Here is a 21,259-nt window from a genome sequence, read left to right on the forward strand (position 1 = left end):
TTCCTGTTCTTCGCTGTTTTTGCGTGAATGGCTTGTTGAGTTAATGGCGAGCCATCCGGCGTGGCTGTGGCCAACAACAGCCGAGAGTAAAGACGTCGTTCGGTTGTACATTCTGCGAGTGTGATCTTTATAGCGGTGAGTGCTGTTTTATTTCAAAGTGGTGCCTGTATACAGGCTGAATTCACCTACATACTGTAGCGAATTCGGGGGGACGACGCAAGAACAGGAACTGCCGCGGCCGGCTAGCGTTACGCTGGCCGGCGGGTCTGACCCTTTAGTCTAGCGGTTAGCGATGCCTCCTACGGTGCGGGCGATACGGGTTCGCTTCCCGGCCGCGGCAGTTCCTGTTCTTGCGTTGTCCCCCCGAATTCGCTGCATTGGTGTCAGAAGTGGGATGGGGCGACCGTAAGGCCATCGGAAGCGTAGGCGTCCTGAGGCGTGAAGGCGCTAATATGCTTAAGCTCGGAGGAGGAGGGTGGGGGTAGTGTAACCTGCATGGATAAGTAGACACGCTGGCCGCTGGTTGGCGGGTCTGACCCTTTAGTCTAGCGGTTAGCGATGTCTCCTGCGGTGCGGGCGACACGGGTTCGCTTCCCGGCCGCGAAAGTTCCTGTTCTTGCGTTGTCCCCCCGAATTCGCTACAATACATGTATTGGAAAATTACTTGTTACCCAGTGCAATATTCTCAACATGGATACTGCCTTATGTGTATATTGCATAGGAGTAGAGCCCCTACCTCATATGTTTCCTCACCATTGCACATTTATTTATTTACTGTTATTCTTTTAAAAGGCAATTAATACTTGCACACGTTTTACTTTGCACTCAAGAGTTCCAACATTTCATGACTCCTGCTAGAACTCCACTGTTGAATACATGTAACTTTATATATTCCTTTTGGTTTTACTTATATTACCGTTACTTTTCTCGTTTTCTTAGGTTTCATGTTGTGTTTCGAGACAGCGAGCAGTGCACCAAGTCGTGTTCCCGGGAATGTGAGAAGTCAGATAAAACTGACTGTAGATGTTTAAAATGCAGAGAAACGCTCAGGTTCTTCGGCCTGTCCTCATATGTACCTAAGGTCACCCGCCCGGCGTGACACAGTTACAGCTGACCCACATTGCCACAGCACAATGTGACGTAACCAGCGCTGGTCCAGGTTTTAACTTTGGAGTATTTGAACGGCGATAATACACAGCCCTGAGGCAATGAAACAGAAATCATGGTGGTAATATGTAATAATAAAATAAAGGCAGTGAAAGTAGGTCATTTTTATAGATTCAAACAAAAACAATGAGACAAATAAATATGCAAACAGAAGGATAGATCGATCAGTCAATTGATAGACACAGATTGATTGATTGATTGATTGATTGATTGATTGATTGAACAGCCCAGATGGCAAAATTCCTGTGGCCCGGACCCGTACAACACCCGACACTTCATCTGGCCCACATACTGCATGGAATACATGGACGGTCTGTTCCTGTTTGCCAGATCTGGGCCAGAACCAAGCCATAGCAATGCCGCATGTGCCACATATTTGCCAAAGGTGGCCCATATTTGTTTTGTGATATTTGGGCCATATTCACCATTTACCACACGGGCCACTTCAGGGTCACATCCAGATTACATGTTGCCGAGAGCACCGCATCTTTGCCAAAAAAGGTCCACGTTTGATTTGGCATATTTTGTCCATATTTGCTATCATGAATGTGGGCCACTTCAGGCTCACATCCATTTTGTCAGGGCCAGAAGAAGGCCATCGGTGCTGCATCATTGCCTGAAGTGATCCACATCCGGATGCTATCTGGGAGGCAGACAAGCCCATGATTCATACATACAGTGCTGCTTGAAAGTTTGTGAACCCTCCAGACATGGTCACTGTTTTTGTAAAAAACATTAAAATAAGCTTATTACACATACATCCAAATCCCAATTTGTAAAGCACACCTTCCAAATAATGGACACACACACAAAAAGAGATATATTTTCATTATTTAATTCAACAAAGGTGGTTTATTTCACAAAAACTGAAAATTTGACATGTGCAAAAGTATGTGAACCCTTGTATTAGTAGCTTGTGGCTCCTCCTTTTGCAGCCATTACTTCAGCCAAACGTCTTCTGTAACCACTAACCAGTCTCTCGCATCTGCTTATGGGGCTTTTTGCCCACTCCTCCTTGCAGAACTCCGCCAGTTGAGAGAGGCTGGAGAGACATCTGGTATGTACCAACTTCTTCAGGTCTCACCACAACATTTAAATTGGATTAAGATCCGGACTTTGACTGGGCCTATCCAGAGTATGAATCCTCTTTCTCCGAAGCCATGCCTTTGTAGTTTTGCTGGAATGCTTTGGGTAATTGTCTTGTTGCATAATTCATTTTCGTCCCAGCTTCAACTCCCTGACTGATGGCAGGAGATTCTGGTCAAGAATTTGTTGATATGCCGGAGAATTCATGGTTCCTTGGATAATGTGGAGTCGTCCAGGTCCAGAAGCAGAAAAGCAGCCCCAGACCTTCACATTTCCGCCACCATACTTCACTGTTGGGAGGAGGTTCTTTTCTTCATAGGCAGTGTTGGCTTTTCTCCAAACATGTTGGTTTTGATTGTGACCAAATATTTCTATTTTGGACTCGTCTGTCCAGAGAATGGACTTCCAGAAGGTCTCTGGTTTGTCCAAGTGCTCTCTGGCAAAGTTGAAATGGGCAGCTTTGTTCTTTTTTGAGAGCAGAGGCTTCCTTCTAGCAACCCTCCCATGAATGTCATGGCTATTCAATTTTCGTCTGATTGTAGACGCGTGCACATTTGTCCCAGATGCTACCAGAGAGGTCTGCAACTCTCTAGAGGTGATGTGTGGGTTGGCCTTTACCTGATTTATTATTTTTCTGGTGCTTCTGGGTGATAGTTTTGATGGGCGTCCACTTCTAGGCAGAGTTGCTGTCATGTTGAAGGCCCTCCATTTGTAAATTATTTGTCTTACAGTGGATGGATGGAGCTGGAATCTTTTGGAGATGGTCTTATATCCCTCCCCAGACTGATGGGCTGTCACTACCCTCTTCTTCATGTCCTCCGATATCTCCTTTGCTCTCGGCATTGTTGATTTGTATGGGACCACAGTGGTTTGGTTGGTTTCCTCTCTCTTTTAATTAGTGCAGGCCAAACCCTTTCCCAAGGATGTCTCATTTCATTGGTCTGCTTAAATGATTAATTAAGCACCCAAATGTGTTTCACCACAGTCTGTTACCTGCTTGACTTAACCAATGCAGCTGGGGGTTCACTTACTTTTGCACATACACTAATTCCATGTTTCATGTAGTTTTTGGGCTACTTAAACAAGTCCCACTAAATGAGTACATGAAATTGATAAACATATATCTGACATTTCGTACATAAAAACTGGTGACGATAAAATAAGAAAATCATGGTAAAACAACAGAAACATCTAAACTGCTCAAGGGGTTCACATACTTTCAAGCAGCACTGTAGATGATAGCTACTCATCGGCGGTCACTCAGGGTCAAGTATGGCTGTTCTTCAGGTCACCTGTGCGTGACAGCTTTTTACATAGAGTGGCTGATGCGCCTGCAGCCACCACGCGGTCCTTGACACGGGGTGGCCAGAGTCCAATGGCATGGGGAACCAAGACAATTGGGGACCACCCTCTGTTGCAGCCTTCACCCGCCTTCATTGCCATCGGGATCTGAAGACATCTTCCGCCAGTTCCACCATTGAGGTCTTTGTTGGATCGCGCTTCGTCTGGAACCTCCCTCTTGACCGCTCTGCCTTGGGTGACCCTGCCAGGAGCCAAGCTCCGGGTGGCATAGCTCTTGGGGATCATTAATACACGCAAGCTTCTCCACCACAGCAAGGTGGCAATCCAGGAGCAAGATGATAGATACTAAACGGACAGACACAGACAGGTAGACATGGATAGACAGACAGACACATAGATGTCGATATATAGATGGATGGATGGATGATAGCTAGATGGACAAATAAAATCGAATACTCAGAGGAAGTGAGTGGAATAATGAGTTAACTGTGTGTGTGTGCACGTTGGTCCATGCAGGTATGTACATGATACTTGCCACGTCTCACAGATGCCCCTCGTTCGTAGTTGGTACAGATGACGACAGCAACAACAGCAGCTGCTCTTCGTACTAAACTGGGGTTTGACGAGTCTGATGCATTGCATCAGAATTTAACCGTTGAGGCTTCCAGCTGTGTGCTGTGTGTCCTGGGTCTAAGCCGCGCCAATGGGCTATAGTACGTGACTGGGGGCTGCCCCCGTGGTAGAACCAATGGCATACGTGCTCCGCTACCCAGTCCCCCGGTGACATCTGACCCTGATTACTGCATTGATGTCAATCCTAAATTGCACAAGCAGTAGTTTCATCACATCCTGTGCATTGCTGAGTGGCGATATAGCGACCTTGAGGATGACTGTACAGTTTCCCAATATTACGTGAAGAGTTGTTATTCCAGCTAGCAAAAAAATAATACCAGATGGATTTTTTTTATCAATTATTAAAACTCTCTTCCGCCCCTTCCTCATGCCACTGCATCTACCAATCATCTGCAGGCTGTGTTGTATATTTCTGACCAGCCCCCCCCCCCCCACACTGTCGGCTCTATTGCATATTTCTGACCAGCCCCCCCTCCCCACCACTGTCACTCATTAACGCTGACCAGTCACGAGACCTGCCCCACTAACGCAGGTCCTGGATCATGTCCTCTACAAATCGTTTACAGTCATTTCACCCTTCTTTTTTCCTGTTATGCCACCTGTTAGGTTTGGCATTCAAGGACTTGTAATGATTAACACGTAAGGGGACCGTTGGGGGCAACCCGTGTTGCTGAAGAGCACCACCCCACCAGGGGTGGTGACCATCACGCCAGCAACACGGCGCTGTGAGGAACGGGTGGCCGCAGTTCTTCTCAAACACTGAATATTTGTTTTGTTTTCTGGAACCTTGAATCAAAGCTGAAATCTGTGATTTACCCATTCTGTCCTTCAGTCTGTCAGTGAGAAACTCCAAACCGGGTGCAGCAGCCGTTGTGGCCGGTGTGCCGGCAGCTCAGCAGGAAACAGTTCCCACCCTTGTTAACGTGGATCCTGGGACCAAAGCTAACTCAGGTTTATCTAATGTATCACAAACTACGTCAAACTGCATGGCAACACTGATGTACTGTAATATTGAATGTCGAATATGCAGATTAGCTGTCCAACAGAAGCATCGCCGCGCTGTCGTCGTCACGTTTCAATTCTGTTTCCTGTTTCAGTAGGAACGTGCTCACCGCTGCACCAGCATTCGTCCTACCCGGTCAAACATTTCAACAGCAGTGTATGGAGACAGTCTCCAACCATGGTTAAGACGACAGTATTGTAACGACCACGGGCTGTGCGGACTCGCTAGCCGGTTGGCTAACGGGTCGGGCCCTTTAGTCGGCGGTCACTCAGGGTCGAGTATGGCTGTTCTTCAGGACACCTGTGCGTGACAGCTTTTTACATAGAGTGGCTGATGCGCCTGCAGCCACCACGCGGTCCTTGGCACGGGGTGGCCAGAGTCCAATGGCATGGGGAACCAAGACAATTGGGGACCACCCTCCGTTGTCGGGTCGGGCCCTTTAGTCGACTGGTTAACGTAGTCGCTCGTGGTGCGGTCGACCCGGGTTCGCGTCCCAGCTGCGGTAGTTCCCGGCTGCCCCCCCCCCTGAATTCACTACAATACAAATGAAATGTACTCTGCATTAATGCACTCGAACTGTGTAGCTAGGAGAGGTGGAGCACCCGGGGACCAACTCCAGTTGTTTCTTCCCATTGCCTTGCTCAGGGGCACAGGCAGGAGTATTAACCCTAACATGCATGTCTTTTTGAGGTGGGAGGAAACCGGCGCACACCCGAGGAGAACATGCAAACTCCACACAGGAAGGGCCTGGGACGGCCTGGGGTTCGAATCCAGGACCGTCTTGCCGTGAGGCAACAGCGCTAACCACTGGGCCACCGTGTCAGCAATGGTAGCTACCTGTGACATGTCTCACGCATATACACGCGCACACATACACACACAAAAACACAGCCTCACAGTGAGACAGACACACACACTCATAGACTGACAGATAGACAGACACACACACACACACATAGACTCAGACAGACAGACACACATACACACAGACAGACAGACAGACACACATACACACATAGACTGACAGACAGACAGACAGACACACAGACTCAGACAGACAGACACACATACACACAGACAGACAGACAGACACACATACACACATAGACTCACAGACAGACAGACACACACACACACACATAGACTCAGATCGACAGACACACATACACACAGACAGACAGACAGACACACATACACACATAGACTCACAGACAGACAGACACACAGACAGACACACTTTCGTAAATCAGAAGCATACTCTATACTTAGTCAACTACAGTTCCATTCTTTATTTTACAGAGTGAAGGACATTGTAAAACAGTCACATTCTATCTATAGTTAAGATTTTTTTTCCTCTCCGCACATACATTTCAGGAGCAGCGGAAAACACAAGATAAATAGCCTTTGGTGACATACAGATATTAACATAAAAAGATAACTTAAATACATAATCTTATTTTAAATAGTTTTTTTTTCCTTTTTCTTTTTTTTTTTCCGGAGCTAACGATATTCACAATCTCGCTACTAAGATAACCAGGATGGAGTGCACGAACATCTTCAAACACATTCGCAGAGATCCTCATCTAACGCAGTATAAAAATATCATCCGTCTTTCACAAGTTAATTACAGCTGAGATTCAAGTTGCGAGATACTAAGATATACACACACACACACACGTGTTTGCATTAAAGTGCTTTCCTGTGGACCCATAAGAAGAAATCTGACCTTGAAATAATGAAAACAAAACACAACAAACAAACAAACAAGTGTAATATTGGTATTAGGCTGAAGAGTGTCTTAGCACACTGACGCATAATCGAACATCGCACCCGCTTTCTGCACAAGGCATCAATCTTGGGGGTGTCTTAGCAAAATAGGCAGCAGTGATGACGTCACTCACGACATCTGTAAAACGTTGCTCCCTCTACAAACGGGGATGGGGGGGGGGGGGCGCCGCCGTGACGCATGCGCGCACACACGACTGTACAGAGGGCTCGGTAATAAAAATAAAACAGTACACGACCCCCGATCAAACAGCAGGAGAGATACGTTCCCCCAACGTGTCGCGCGCCGCAAGTCAGACACACATCTCGGTACGCTAACACACACGCACAAGCGTGTCGCACTACGCGGTTTTCAATTTAGAAAGTAGCGAGATCCACCAGGGTTTTCAGCGTTTTTTTGCAGAGCCTTTTTAATGATCGGTCACGAGACATTGATTAGCTCCATTACAGCGGGAGAATGGCATGTTTCATTTCAGCAAGCCTTCTGACAGATTAGACTCAAGCATAAAGGAACCACTGATTGTGACCCGAGGACCTCGGGGCCCCACCGTGATTATAGAGACAGACAGACAGACAGACAGACGGAGAGGGAGAGAGGAGGGGGGGGGTGAGAGACTAAGACTGAATATAGAGGAAAAATCCCACTGTTGATGGAGAACATTAAGGCAAAAAAGGGTGAAAAAAATAGAAATTAAGATTAAGAAAAGCGCATAATCACATGATGTAGATCACATATTGTAAAATAATTACTTCTGTCAAGTATCATCAGGTATTTGGTGAGTTAAAACCACTGCTCTCTGAGCAATACCAGACTTCTATAAAAGTAAAAAAAAAAAGAAAAGTAAAACAAAAGAGCTGCAAAGGCTCCATAGATATTCCTCCTGGTTGTGAAATGGATTTGATTTGACTACCGAGACAGCGATCTAAAAAATGAATGCGAACGAAAGCAGACAGAGGAACATTATTTTGGCCTGCGTTTCTGGGAAGCCGCTGTTACGATCGGGTGGCTGTATAGCGAAAGGCTTGGAACAGCAGTTTTTCATTATATAAATACATAACATTTATACACGTTTTCACCATAAACATGGATTTTAAGTTTAGCAGTTGGTCAGATTCTGGGATGATGATGATGATGATGAGGGCAGCTTGCCTTGGGTTATTCTGAGTCAATCATCCGCCCACCATTTTCAGCAATGGATGTAAATAGAGAGAAGGAAATCTGGGGTCAGGATATTTTAGATGGTGTTATGATTTTTTTTTGTCCTGCCGATTTGCAATTGGGCACTCTCACTCCTAGCATTTTGGTCAGCCTGGTCTCTCATTAGAAACCCACAATGTGACGGTAGAGTTTTTTTTTTTTTTTTTTTTTGGGCAATGGTCTCGGCACTAATTTAAACCCTGCGAGTTAACAACGGGCACGCCAGTGCCAACTTTGCTGCCGTATGCAAGGTGTTGCCATGTACTGCGCTTTGGGAATGTTTGGAATGGCGAACCTGGAAACGGCTTGGTGTCGGGCTGTTTTGTAATTGAAGCATATTGTGCATGAAAATCAATGCAACCTGTCGCACGCAGGGCGAGGGTGTATTGGTTGAAAGGCTGGATTTGGGATTTGCTTGCTCTGAGATGTTATTAGCTGAGAGATTATCCCAGCCTCTGACTGGGCAAGGCAAAAACGGGGGCGTCCGGGTGGCGTAGCGGTCTATTCCGTTTCCTACCAACACGGGGATCGCCGGTTCGAATCCCCGTGTTACCTCCAGCTTGGTCGGGCGTCCCTACAGACACAATTGGCCGTGTCTGCGGGTGGGAGGCCGGATGTGGGTATGTGTCCTGGTCACTGCACTAGTGCCTCCTCTGGTTGGTCAGGGTGCCTGTTTGGGGGGGAGGGGGAACTGGGGGGAATAGCGTGATCCTCCCACGCGCTACATCCCCCTGGTGAAACTCCTCATTGTCAGGTGAAAAGAAGCGGCTGGTGACTCCACATGTATAAAAGGAGGCATGTGGTAGTCTGCAGCCCTCCCCGGACCGGCAGAGGGGGTAGAACAATGACCAGGACAGCTCGGAAGAGTGGGGTAATTAGCTGGATACAACCGGAGAGAAAAAAAGGGGGGGGATCGGGGGGGATCCCCCCCCCAAAAATACAGCCGATGTTTAGAAATCACAAACAAAAAAAATGGTGTTCTCAATCTCAAGCCCAGAAAAAGACATCTCACAGGCACACAGCCTTTTTGAGACATGCAGATTGATTTACATCCCCCTGTTAAAACCACGGTGAAGCGTTCCTGTCTTTGTCCAAGGTTTTCATTCCTGCCTTTGCTAGCAGGTGGCAAACGTGGTTTGGGGTTTTTTCATGCCGACTGGAATTTTTGCTTTTGTACAAGAACCGAGTCATGAGTCACGTTTGCAAACCTAAAGTCAAAAATGTGTGTGTGTGTGTGTGTGTGTGTGTGTGTGTACGTGCGCTCTGTACTTTTATGTATTCGGTTTGTGTGTGAATGTCTCAGGAGGCCTCCAGGACCCCGACTGTGGCGGCACATATGACCAAGGTGATAAGGTCAGGTTTATTATTAAAAACCGCCGCCAACCGAAAGTCCTGACTCATGGGAGGAACTTATGATTCACGTGAAACGGCTAATATTTCAAACTTGGCCCCTAGGGTTCAGAGGGAGCCGTTGGTGGGTTGGCAGTGGTTCAGCTGTGCCGTGATCTGTTCCTCCCAGCTCACTTTGCCACCAGCTGCATTGTCCGGCCAGCCGCCATAATGCAAAACTGAAACCGATCCTCGAGGGTGCGAGTCTGGGTAAAGATGCCATCCAGGCCTTTAGATCTTAACCCTCTACTTTCCTTTTCCACTGTGCGGCGTGTGTGTTTGTGTGTGTTTAGTCCTGACTCAGTGCTTTTAAAATCTCTGGTTTCGCTCAGAAACTGTGAGTGATCTCAACTGCAGTCTGTGGTCATGAAAAATTAAGTCCCAGTCGGAGACAATCACCAACCCACGACGAAGAGGAGACCATTGAGCCGGGGTGGTCTGGAAGGTGGGGGGGGGGGCGGTGTCAACGTCAGTCAGCCATGTTGAACATGTCTGGTGAAATGGCGCTCGCGGTCGATTTGGGACTTTGGGAATGTCGCAGGGTAAAAGGGTTCACAGGGACTCTCTTCCCGGGATTCTTTGGGAACATCATTGGTTTCGACAGGACCGGAGCTCCGGTTTCAGGTTGAAATCCACATTAGGGGGGTCTTAAGTGTTTGATCAATGAGCTGAGAAGTAACCACTGCCGGCAGGGAGGGAGAGCCGTCGGCATTACACAGAGAGGAGCAGGCCACTCAATGGTGTTGAAGAGAGCAACAAGCCAGACAAGCCTTCGGTTTTACATTAACAGGATTAAAATGTCAAACGGGGGCACTCCCTGCTCCTTGAAGGGGTTGGGAGGGGGGGGGGGCAAAAGACTTTGACAAGATCTAAACGTCCTTTACAAGGTGTATGTTCCCAGGGTGGTGAGAGGAATCAATGTGGGGGATTTCTTCTAAAAAGAGGATTCAGGCGGTCATGATGGTAACCTTGAATTCTTCTTTTTTCTCCTCAACTTGTCCTTTTCAGTACAAAGAGCACAGAGGCACAATAGTCATCCTAGAAGAAGGGAAGTTGTTGACTACATCAAAACTGTAATGCAGAGACTATCAGAAATACATTAAGAGATAAATATTGGGAGATGTCGATGGACTTGCTGCGGGGGGGTGTTTGGAAGGGACTCATCCGTAACTGTGAGGACTCCTGGGGTTGATGGGGGAGGAATCTTCTCGCCCACTCTGGCCAATCAGCTGGTAGAGCCGGTGGCTTAGGTTCTGCACCTGGCATGTACCGAGGACGCAGCCCACTCTCATCAGCTGGGCATGGTGCGACTGATGGTGGCCGCCCCGTGACCCAGAATGGGCATGGCGACGACCTCTTAGTGACCTCTGCTGGCTCTCTGGATCTTGCTCAGTGGGCCGAGCCCATACCAGGCTGGGCAGGGTCGCCCTCAGCTTTGTCAGTGCCGCGTGTCTGAGGAAACCAGGCGGCTGTTTCGTGGAGGGTTGGGGTGACGAAGTGGGCGGGGCATCTGAGGAGCTCGCAGCGCTACGCTGGGACGCTGGAGTGATGGACTTGTCGTTTGTCTGACCGGTGAGCATCTGGAGGAGGTCTGACCTGAGGGGGGAGAGAGAGAGAGAGAAATTTGGTCAACAACTCCATTCAGCAAATAATAATAAAACAAAACGATATAAAAACAAAAGAGTTCAAAATGTCATAGAGTATAAAAAGCACTAGGACTTAATGAAAATAAAAGCGGAGACATGGATAAAAGACAGGGATTGATATCTGTATAATTCCATGATTGATATCGTGCCTAAGCCTCTTAAGACTCCCCTCAAATCCTCCGGAGTCTATTGGAGCCAAAAAAAATAGCTCTTTTATTGGATGTTATTCAGTGAAGCATTACAACTGAAGCTAGCTAGCTAAGTACTGAATCAATTTAAAGCATTCTGCAACCCATCACTCCTAACGGTAGGAAAACAGGGCTTGGGGGCTTAAAGAATACCGGAGTTTTCCTTTAACACGAGACTAAATGGCTTTGTTGAGGTGGAAATGTTCTGTGGCGAGTTCAAACAGGCAGTAACAGGGGGAACAAGCCGTTCAGCAAACAGAGCTCGGTGCTGTGGCGGCCACCCGGCCATCTGTTCGTTGTTTGGAAAAGACATGAGCTGCTCACAACTGGACTCGTCCGCTCCGCTTTTAACCGTCCCCGTTGTGTTTGTTCAGAGCGCCGCCGTCTTCATCCGCAACGACCGCTGAAAGTCCGGAGGGCTCTGAATAGGGACACGCCGGCGCAACCCGATGGCCAGAGAGTAAATACAGTGAGCATGTGGAGTATTATCAATAGCGCCTCTTCTTATACTCGAGTTAAAATACTGCGGGGCAAATTTATCTTCTGTGTTTGCTTTTTTTTCCCCCCGTCAAAGGAAACATCTTTCCACAATGTCAGGACTTGGCCCTGTTTCCAAAAGCTATCCTTTTTTTTTTTTTTGAATGGGGGGAAGGTTGTTATAATAGTTGGTTTAATTATTAGAAAATACATTGTTCCCCTGGTGAAACGCTGACTTGTGCTCGTTTCTTCGCAGACGGCCAGTTGTGATTCCCGTACGGAGAGGCTGGAATGTGAGAAATCGCAGGGTCCAACGGAACCTCTCATTCTGTGCCGCGGGCTCGGGTTCCCTTTTTGTGAAACCCAAGCGTTTGATTCAAATGGTGTTTCGGCCATCTTAGCAGGTGGGCAGCGAGCGAGCAGGTGTGGCGGGGCCTGTCGAGAGGCAAAACGGCCCCGATGGTGACCGGCAACGGCGGCTTCCTGATGCCCAGTAATGCCTGGGAACAGAGAGCGGGGACACTATTTCAAGGACGGACCTCTTAAAGCCAGACATTCATCTCCAAAACCGAGGTGCCACATCACCAAGTTACACCCACCTGCTCTGCCAAGAAAGAAGAGAGAAAAATATGTTTTCATATTCCCAGCACAGCGGCCCTCGCCCCGCACAAGATTCTCACTTTGTTCTGACCAGCCCATTTGTATGCGACCCCTAAATATAGACAAAGAATAAAATGTTCCTTCCCCGGAGATACGCGTAGTCTTCTACGCCTTGTTGACTGTGCACAGACTTGTGTGATTTGGGCCTTGGAGGGGAAAAAAAGGCAACCCTGTCAAAAGAGGATGCAGAATGTGAAGTGACCAAGAAGTGACCAAAAAGGAAAAACAACACTGAGGAAAAAGTTTGGGAACAGGCTGAAATGTAATCAAAACTCAGCCACTGTTTTATCATCCTCCGCTTTTTCACCAGGAGGTCTTCAACCGAGAGCGTGGGTTGTGAAATCTTCTGAATTTACATTGTAGGTATTTCGCTCATGTTCTTATCCCGAGAGACTAACAGTGAGAACACACACCCTTACGTCAGCCCCCGCTCGAACCTGTCACTCAAAGGTCAGTTCATGAATATTCATGAGGACTAGACCACTCCCTCGGTTACTGAGACAATGAAGAACCGTTATGGATAGGTGAATAGGAAACACATTATTACTCATTTATTAAAAAAAAAAAGGTTGCTGAATGTTTGATTATGCTGTGCTCAAGGATTTCAGACGTGAAAAGTTAAATCTAAGAATTGATTTTGGATCGACTTTAATGTAATCTCTTTTGGTTTTGCTGTACAGGGGCCAGGCCTTTGGACCGAAGGTGTGAAAGCGAGTCAGCCTGCCCAGATTCCTTGCCGGTTTCACCCTAATGCTCCTCTTTCCCCCGAGTAAGCCCTTTGGCTGCCACACATTTTCACTTGCAGCCTGGAAAAAAAAGGAAGACCCATGTGGGAATTCTCTGATTCCAATTCATCTGAGCTCACAAGACAAGCTAATTTGTCAATTAAGAGACTAATCCTGCAAATCGACCTGAATTGAGTCCTTCGATTGGCAGGGGATCAAAGATAACCCGAGCTCCCCGCTTTTTAATCATCTGCTCGGCTCTCCGTGCCTTGGCTGGTCCTAGCTTAAAGGGCATTAGTCCCTTTGAGTGGAGAGGATGTCGGGGATTTCACAGTTCGATAGAAGGGTAAGCCAATCTGTTTGCACAACAGCCCCTGCAGTGGAAAACCAAAATTGATTTTGGGCCACGGATCCAAAACATCTCCAGATCAATCCAGTGCCCAAATCCAGCCAAGCCACTCACAAAGATGGGTTTGGTCTTATTCTGTCTCATTCAGTCTTTCGTGACTATGTAAAACTCTGGAGCTTACCACGTGCTGCATTATAACCAGTAGCGAGCATGGCACGTTGATCAGTAATCCCGCGCGGCTCGCTAACAGTAGGGATATTGTAGTCAGCCAGGGGACAGAAATAAAAGAAAAGGCGATTTATTTCCAAATGAAACATTGTTTTCCACTTTTCCCGGAGCCGTTTGTGTTTCCATAACCTCTCCCAAGCTGAGGATAATGAGCACTTTGTAAAGGCAAAGAGGTGCAATTGGACTGCCGGGCTCATTATAATGACACTGTACTGATGAGCAATCTACAATCAAGGACATCATCCAGAGAGAGAGAGAAGAGAGAGACACAGAAGAGACAGAGAGAGAAGAGAGAGAGACAGACTGCCACGTTAAGAAAAGAGATAGGATGGTGAGTCATCAGGTACTCTGCCTTGTTTGCAGAGTACTACATCTGGGATCAAACCACCACATCCACATCCTGGGCACCGCACATTACGGTACAAGAAATGCTCTCATGATGTCTTCTAACGAGGACGTCATGCTTCATAAACTTAACCGCCAAACGTTCACAATCACCATCATCAAACGGTGGCTGATCCCCATTCCCCTCCTGAACTCCCAACTGTTTTCTTTAAGCCTTTCCATCTGTCCTTCCTAGAAGCTGTTCTCTTCTACACAGTCTACAAACACATTCTGCCCCCCCACAAAGAGTATGGCTTTCTTTTTGTGGAACGGAAACCTGTTCTCCATGTACTCTGAGAGGGGGAATTTAGGTCTTAGCCACTAATCCACACTGGAATTCTCTGCCTCTCCCCATAGCCCGGGTCTGGTCTGGGTGACCCTCGCGGATACGTCTACATACAGACCAGGCTAAGATTACTGTTTACGGCCTGCCCCACATCACAGAGAACATTCGGACCTAAGGCAATTCACAACAAAGAAGGGATGCCTGGTTTGAAATCTTTCCATGCGGCAGAGATGCGGTTTTCTGGGATAACATCTTTGAAGGAACATTCTTGTTGTTCTGATAGGTTTGCAAACATGACCAACGTGGAGATAGCAAAAAAAAAAAATCTGTGTTGACGGTAACGGATACCGACAGCATGCACTCAGCTCATTCTGTGAGATGAAGATCAGTCTGTTTCTGAGGTAAATGTTATGTTAAAACTTGTCTGTGATGGATGTCTAGATGAACGGTACAAAGTACGTTGTCCTACAAACTCCACAAGGAGTATTGACATTTGCGCTAGGCATATCACAAGACTGGTGATATGTACGCACATCGCAAGTAAAAACAATATAAAAGGCTCATATTATGGTGCTCTGTAATCAGATTTGAAGAGGTTACTGGTACGAATGGCTCCGTTGAGTCATAGCCTTAAGAAATAAAGCCAAAAAAGCAACAAGATTATTTTCACAAACAATTTCTGTCTTAGGCGAAGATGAATTTCAATTCTGAGCCTCTGCAACCCCATTTCAGCAGTACTTCAGTAAATCTGACATGCGAGGCCTCTGCGGGATACCAGATAATGCGTATATTCCAAAGTGTTTTGAATATGCAAGAGCTTCTGGGCTTTCAGTTGGAGTACGTCACTTTTGGCCTTGACCTCAGAAATCGAGGGGCCGTTTTCAACGGGATACAGAAAACGAGTTAATGGTTCAACACGTTTTTTTGGGAAAAACATGATGTTGTTTGGCGATGCGGGGGCCTGAACAAACATCGACCCGCAATGTACCTGCACACAGACACATGCACCCACACACACAAACACCAGGACACACAAATCTATAGACACAGATCGACACACAAGGATGCACAAACACACACATGCATCTAGCGAGACACACACAAACACACAAAGACTGATCCATCATTCTTGTCACAAGTGACAAGTGTCGTGTCATGTCACAGAAACCCGGGCCCAGACAGAAGAAACGTAGAGTGGGTCAAAGCAACAAAAGCCTCGACCGCAAATCATCAAACGTTAGGGCCGCCCTCGCAGCAGAGCTCCGCTTCCCACTGCTGGAATCTATAATGCAAATCCCGCCTCGCTTCCAAAGCCATATTTATGTTGTTGTTTGGCTCCAGCCCCCCCAACTATTTTCCCTTAAGAAAAACCTCAAGATGTTATGTAAAACGACAATGAAGGGTATGTGTTGCGCACAATCCAAGGAACATGCAATTTCTCCTTGTTTTGGAAAGCTCCATTGTCAGCCATTGTTCCCGCGCCTTTATGGGAGATTCTTTTTGGCGTTAACAGGACAAAGACGGGGACAACATGGGCACCATCAGGGAGCGAATGAGGAAAGACAGAAATATCAGTTCAGGCCCCGGGGCCTGAACGGGAGGAATAAAGCGGAGAGAGGTGCAGCGTCCCGTTGCTATCGGCTCATCAGAATGTGATGGTAGAGGAACAGGATGTGCTCTATGGCGTTTGGAGAATTTACTGTCCCCAATAAAACCCGGAGAGTACATTTATGAGGGACATGCGGGTATCGACAGAAGGGCCTGTGGAGACAGAAAGTGAGACAGGAGGTTGAGAATTTCTCTCATTCTCCAATTAGACCAGTGTTTCTCAACTCAGTCCTCAAGGAACCCCTATCTTGCAGATTTTCATTGTAACCCTGCATAGGTAGCCCTGCTTGTACTTACTCGACCAATCATCTCGCAGCACTTAATTATGCAAGGTGTGCAACGTCTGACAAAATTCATTGCTGATTGGTTGAGTGACTACAAACAGGTACCAATTCAGGGTCGCAAAGAAAATATGCAGGATAGGGGGGTCCTTGAGGACAGGGTTGAGAAACACTGGATTAGACAGTCCTCAACCGACAGCCTCTTCTTAGAACCGGTGGTGTACCTGACAAGACACTTTTCACAAGCATGGCCGACGCAGTTCCGCTCAGTCTCGGCGGAGCGGAGATTGACAGCGAGGTTAAGAAGCTAACTCTTCGTCGCTTACAGCTCTCTCTGCGATCGCCTATTTTTGGTTTTAATAAAACACAAAAGTGTCGTCATCGACGTGTATTTCTGTTTCTGTTGTCGGACTGCTTAGGAAAATGATCATTTGCTACTCGAAGCTAACAGCAATGGCTGCCCTGTTAGCATTGTGTGACCCTCAATCAAAATCCCCATTTTAAGGTCACGCAGCAACCTGATAAGAGAAAAGGCGTCAGTGAGAACGTCTGTGTTATGTAATCGGCTGCACTGACACACAAAGCAAACGACCGCGAAGCAGAGTTACACATGACGGAAATTTCACTTCTTACCTTGGCCGGCAATGGCGCGACTCGACTTCTCCCCGCCAAAATGAAGCGAACGTCGGCCATGTTTATGGAACGGGTCATTAAAACTGCGCTCGTTGTTACGTCACTTCCTTAGGCGCGCGCGCGCGCACACACACACACACACACAATGATCCAATGCGCGATGTCCACACGCTCATCTGCCTGCACACATCGGTGGAGGAGAGTGTACAGTGATAGTTCTCAGAAAGTCGCTGACTCCAAACCTCCATCCCCGAGCTCACCACCACCGTTCAGTACACGAGGCCAATTCTGCAAACACGGCCATTAATTTTGGACCACCCAAACTGAACTTCTGACTCAGAACCCAGCGGCGGGCAGAGAGGCTGCTTTCTACAGGTAGGTGTTGTTTTATGGTCCGCCAGAAGAGGGCGATCCTACACCGACTCTCACAAACTCCTATCGCCGTAACTCTGTGTGCGCGTGCGCGCGCGCGCGTTAGTGATGGCAGAGTGCTGTTGTGCCGTTGCCCAATGTTTCATGTAGGATTTTAGGATTGACAGCTGTGCCACTTTCCTAATGTGGAAAAGTACAGGTGCCAGTTCACCCTCAACAGGGAACGTTTATAATAGCCAGTGATGGAATTTCTGCCTGGTCGCATGCCCCAGAAAAACTGGTTTTCCCACTTTGGAAAAATAAAAAAAAACCCAACTTTATCACATACCGAGTTAAAGCAATATCTGACAAAACTTCTATAAACATTAATATGTAACCACCCACCCCCTCCCCACCCCGCCACGAGACACGCGCGCGCGCGCACGCACGCATACGCGTACGCACGCGGCTACTGGGATCGACGAAGAAGAGGCAGGCGGATAAGGAGACGACGATTAAACGTTCACATAATCAGACGTGTTTTAATTACAGACCGCGATCCATTTTGATTTGTTGTTGTTTCTCCGCCGAGAGCAGCGCGTGAAACCGCCTCCGTTCAACTCTCACGAGAAACTCCGCAGGTTACTTGAACCCGTTCAACCCAACAGCTGGACCCATTAACGAAGCGCGCCGTGGCTCGGCAGAATCGCTGGCCGCGCGGGCCTCTAGCGAGTCCTCGGCGGCTCCGCGCGCCCTTCAACCTCTGGAACCACTGGAAAAGCCCCGCGTGTCGCCGCTCGTCGGTCTCTCCGTTTGCGCGTCAGCAATCTCAGGTATTTCTGGGTGGACCCCATTCCCGCATACTCTCAGAGGTATCTCCGAGTGACCCATTCCCGCATACTCTCACAGGTATCTCCGAGTGACCAATTCCCGCATACTCTCAAAGGTATCTCCGAGTGAACCCATTCCCGCATACTCTTACGGGTATCTCCGAGTGAACCCATTCCCGCATACTCTCAGAGGTATCTCCGAGTGAACCCATTCCCGCATACTCTCAGAGGTATCTCCGAGTGACCCCATTCCCGCATACTCTCACAGGTATCGCCGAGTGACCCATTCCCGCATACTCTCGCAGGTATCTCCGAGTGAACCCATTCCCGCATACTCTCAGAGGTATCTCCGAGTGACCCATTCCCGCATACTCTCGCAGGTATCTCCGAGTGAACCCATTCCCGCATACTCTCAGAGGTATCTCCGAGTGACCCATTCCCGCATACTCTCGCAGGTATCTCCGAGTGAACCCATTCCCGCATACTCTCACAGATATCTCCGAGTGAACCCATTCCCGCATACTCTCGCAGGTATCTCCGAGTGAACCCATTCCCGCATACTCTCACAGATATCTCCGAGTGAACCCATTCCCGCATACTCTCACAGGTATCTCCGAGTGAACCCATTCCCGCATACTCTCACAGATATCTCCGAGTGAACCCATTCCCGCATACTCTCACAGATATCTCCGAGTGACCCATTCCCGCATACTCTCGCAGGTATCTCCGAGTGAACCCATTCCCGCATACTCTCACATAGCTCGGACGTGTCTCGCCCCCCCGCCAGCCCGGCGCAATCACACGCTTCTAATACCGCGGCAACCCAACGCCCGCGACCTTGTGTATTCTGCCTCGCTATCTGCCCGGCGCAACGCTGCGCCGCTAGCTTTACGCACAGAAGCCGGGAGGCGATAGCTTGCGATAAAAGACGCTGATATTGCTGATACGACCATCCGCCCGCCTGACAAACTTGGTCAAACCGAATAGGAAAAAAAAACGCCAACAAGTTCCAAATGGGGAATAGCGGCAAAAGTTCCTTCCGGAATATAAGTGCCTTCTTCTTCTCCCCCCCCCCCACCACCACGCACACGCACGCACACGCAGGAACGCGAGGTTTCGGCTGACCGGCCCCGCAGAGTTGACAGTGGGGCTGTAACGTTTGTCTTACCTGTTCTTCTCGACGCGGCGTCCCGCCGGCAGGGCGGACAGCTGCTGGAGGCAGAGGAGGCTGATGCAATACGCGGCGAGCGGCAGAAGGGAGCGCATCTCGGGGGGCCGGTTCACGCGCACGCACACACGGTGCTCCCAAAACCACCTTGGACGAGGGTTCCCTTCGGGCCCTTAACCCCCTCCCCACCTCGAGAATCCAAACTTCCCCCGCCGCTGACAGCTGGATGCGCACCGGGCAACGCACGGCAGATTTAAACCTGTGAAAAGAACAGAGAGAGAGAGGTGGGGGGGAGGTGGGGGTGGGGGAGGAGGGGGGGAGCGACCTGTACATTAGCCTGTTGCTGCAACGCAAATCGAAGCATTCACACAAGAGCCCCCCCCCCGACCTACACGCACCCCCTCCTCGCACATAAGCTGTCAGAGAAGTCTCTCTCGCTCTCTCTTTCTTCTTTTTATATGTTGTAGCAATAGCAAGCAAAGTTAGATTGAAAACTGCCACTGCACCTCTAAACTTTTGCAAATGAGCCCATTACCAAAAATAACGAAATAAACTTAACCAAATCAGGTCATGAATTCCACGTACACATGGACTCTCCCCCGCTCCCCCCCCCCCCCCAAAAATGCAGGCTTTATGGGGCCATTATGGAGAGAATCACGCTCCTAAACCGGCATGCAGATAAACTTACACGTGGTTCTAATGACACGGAGATCATCCTTACCTTCTCAGGACAGAGGACGAGAGAGAGAGAGAGAGAGAGAGTCTGGGTTTTGCGTCTCGGGTATTTTCCCACGGATTCGGAGGACTCGGGAAAAGACTCCAGAGGTGCCGGTCAAGATCAAGTTGTCGGTGTGAAGCGGAGCGCCAGACGATATTACGCTTTAAATACAAGTGGGCGGAGCGTCCGTCTACCGCGCTGTCAAATCAGAGCCACACTCCATGCAATTTTGTGGCTTTTTATTTTTAATTGGTCGTTTGAGTTTGTTTTTGTTTTTTTTAATCATCTTTTCTTTTCTTTTTTTTTCCCCCCTCCGCATTTTGAACACGATAAGAACGGCATTTACGCGGTAAAGCCTTGCGGTGCGTTTAAATTATAACATCATATTCAGAACGGGCGTGCCAGCTATATACGGCCTATAGCTGACGACGGAGACATATACTTCAGAGACCTTGACGTCATCTTCTGACGTCATACTCTAAGACGACCGCCGCGTCCGCCCTTGAACGCGCGCATCCAAAACAAGCGGACGGAAGTCGCCGCGAAGCTGCCCCCCCCCGGCCCTCGTTGTTCTCGACATCTTCTAATAGGACGCACCCTCCATCGCTACTCTGACAGACACGCTCATTATCATTAGAGTTGAGGCTCGCGCTGTCGGGGCGATGAATACATTTTTCCCTTTGTGCAGTTTGCAAGGGAACGCGTCTTTACGCGTGCTCAATGATCCGTGCAAGAGAATCAGAGAAAAGCCAATTGGCTCACCCGGACGCAACGCTGATTGAGAGAGAAGTTGCGTCACTCATCTTCATCTTCTTCAACATCATCTTCAGTCTAAACTCACTGCAGGTATCCCCCCCCACCCCACCCCGCCCCGCCCCTTATAAACAATAGCGTTGCGTAACGCGTGAAGTTTGCAGGTAACGAACCCCGCTTCAGAGGAAGAGGTTTCAATTTCAATTCTTCTTTAAGTTATCGCTTCCACATTCTCCTCCTCGGAATTACAAGGTTATCTTCATGCAGCAGGCACTCCTTGAAATAGCCCTCTTTCTCGAGAAATTTTGTTTAAGTCTTCCGGCTGGCCACCCTCTCCTGTTTCTTATCCCAGCTTGGTGGAGTGTTGGCGATAGATAGAGAGAGGAAGCCCCCCCTCAGACACGCCTAATA

At 48.4% G+C, this 21,259-nt stretch overlaps 1 protein-coding gene across 1 annotated transcript; it reads right to left on the reverse strand.

Moving 5' to 3' along the window:
- Positions 1-6,460: 6,460 nt before the first annotated feature.
- On the reverse strand, positions 6,461-20,214 carry adm2a (adrenomedullin 2a). Its single transcript, XM_056276973.1, has 3 exons — positions 20,099-20,214; positions 19,378-19,636; positions 6,461-11,159 (listed from the first exon to the last, which is right to left on the reverse strand). The coding sequence occupies exons 2-3, from the start codon at positions 19,473-19,475 to the stop codon at positions 10,724-10,726; spliced, it is 534 nt and encodes a 177-aa protein (XP_056132948.1). The 5' UTR covers positions 19,476-19,636; positions 20,099-20,214; the 3' UTR covers positions 6,461-10,723.
- Positions 20,215-21,259: the final 1,045 nt, after the last annotated feature.

The sequence above is a fragment of the Lampris incognitus genome, chromosome 3 (assembly GCF_029633865.1).
Source record: "Lampris incognitus isolate fLamInc1 chromosome 3, fLamInc1.hap2, whole genome shotgun sequence".
Taxonomy (NCBI): Eukaryota; Metazoa; Chordata; class Actinopteri; order Lampriformes; family Lampridae; genus Lampris; species Lampris incognitus.

Excerpts from the sequence above, each read along its gene's own strand:
- adm2a (XM_056276973.1), bottom strand. The coding sequence starts at position 19,475 with ATGCGCTCCCTTCTGCCGCTCGCCGCGTATTGCATCAGCCTCCTCTGC. Across the intron at positions 11,160-19,377 it reads CGCCGCGTCGAGAAGAACAG|GTCAGACCTCCTCCAGATGC; the intron begins GTAAGACAAACG and ends CTCCCCCCTCAG.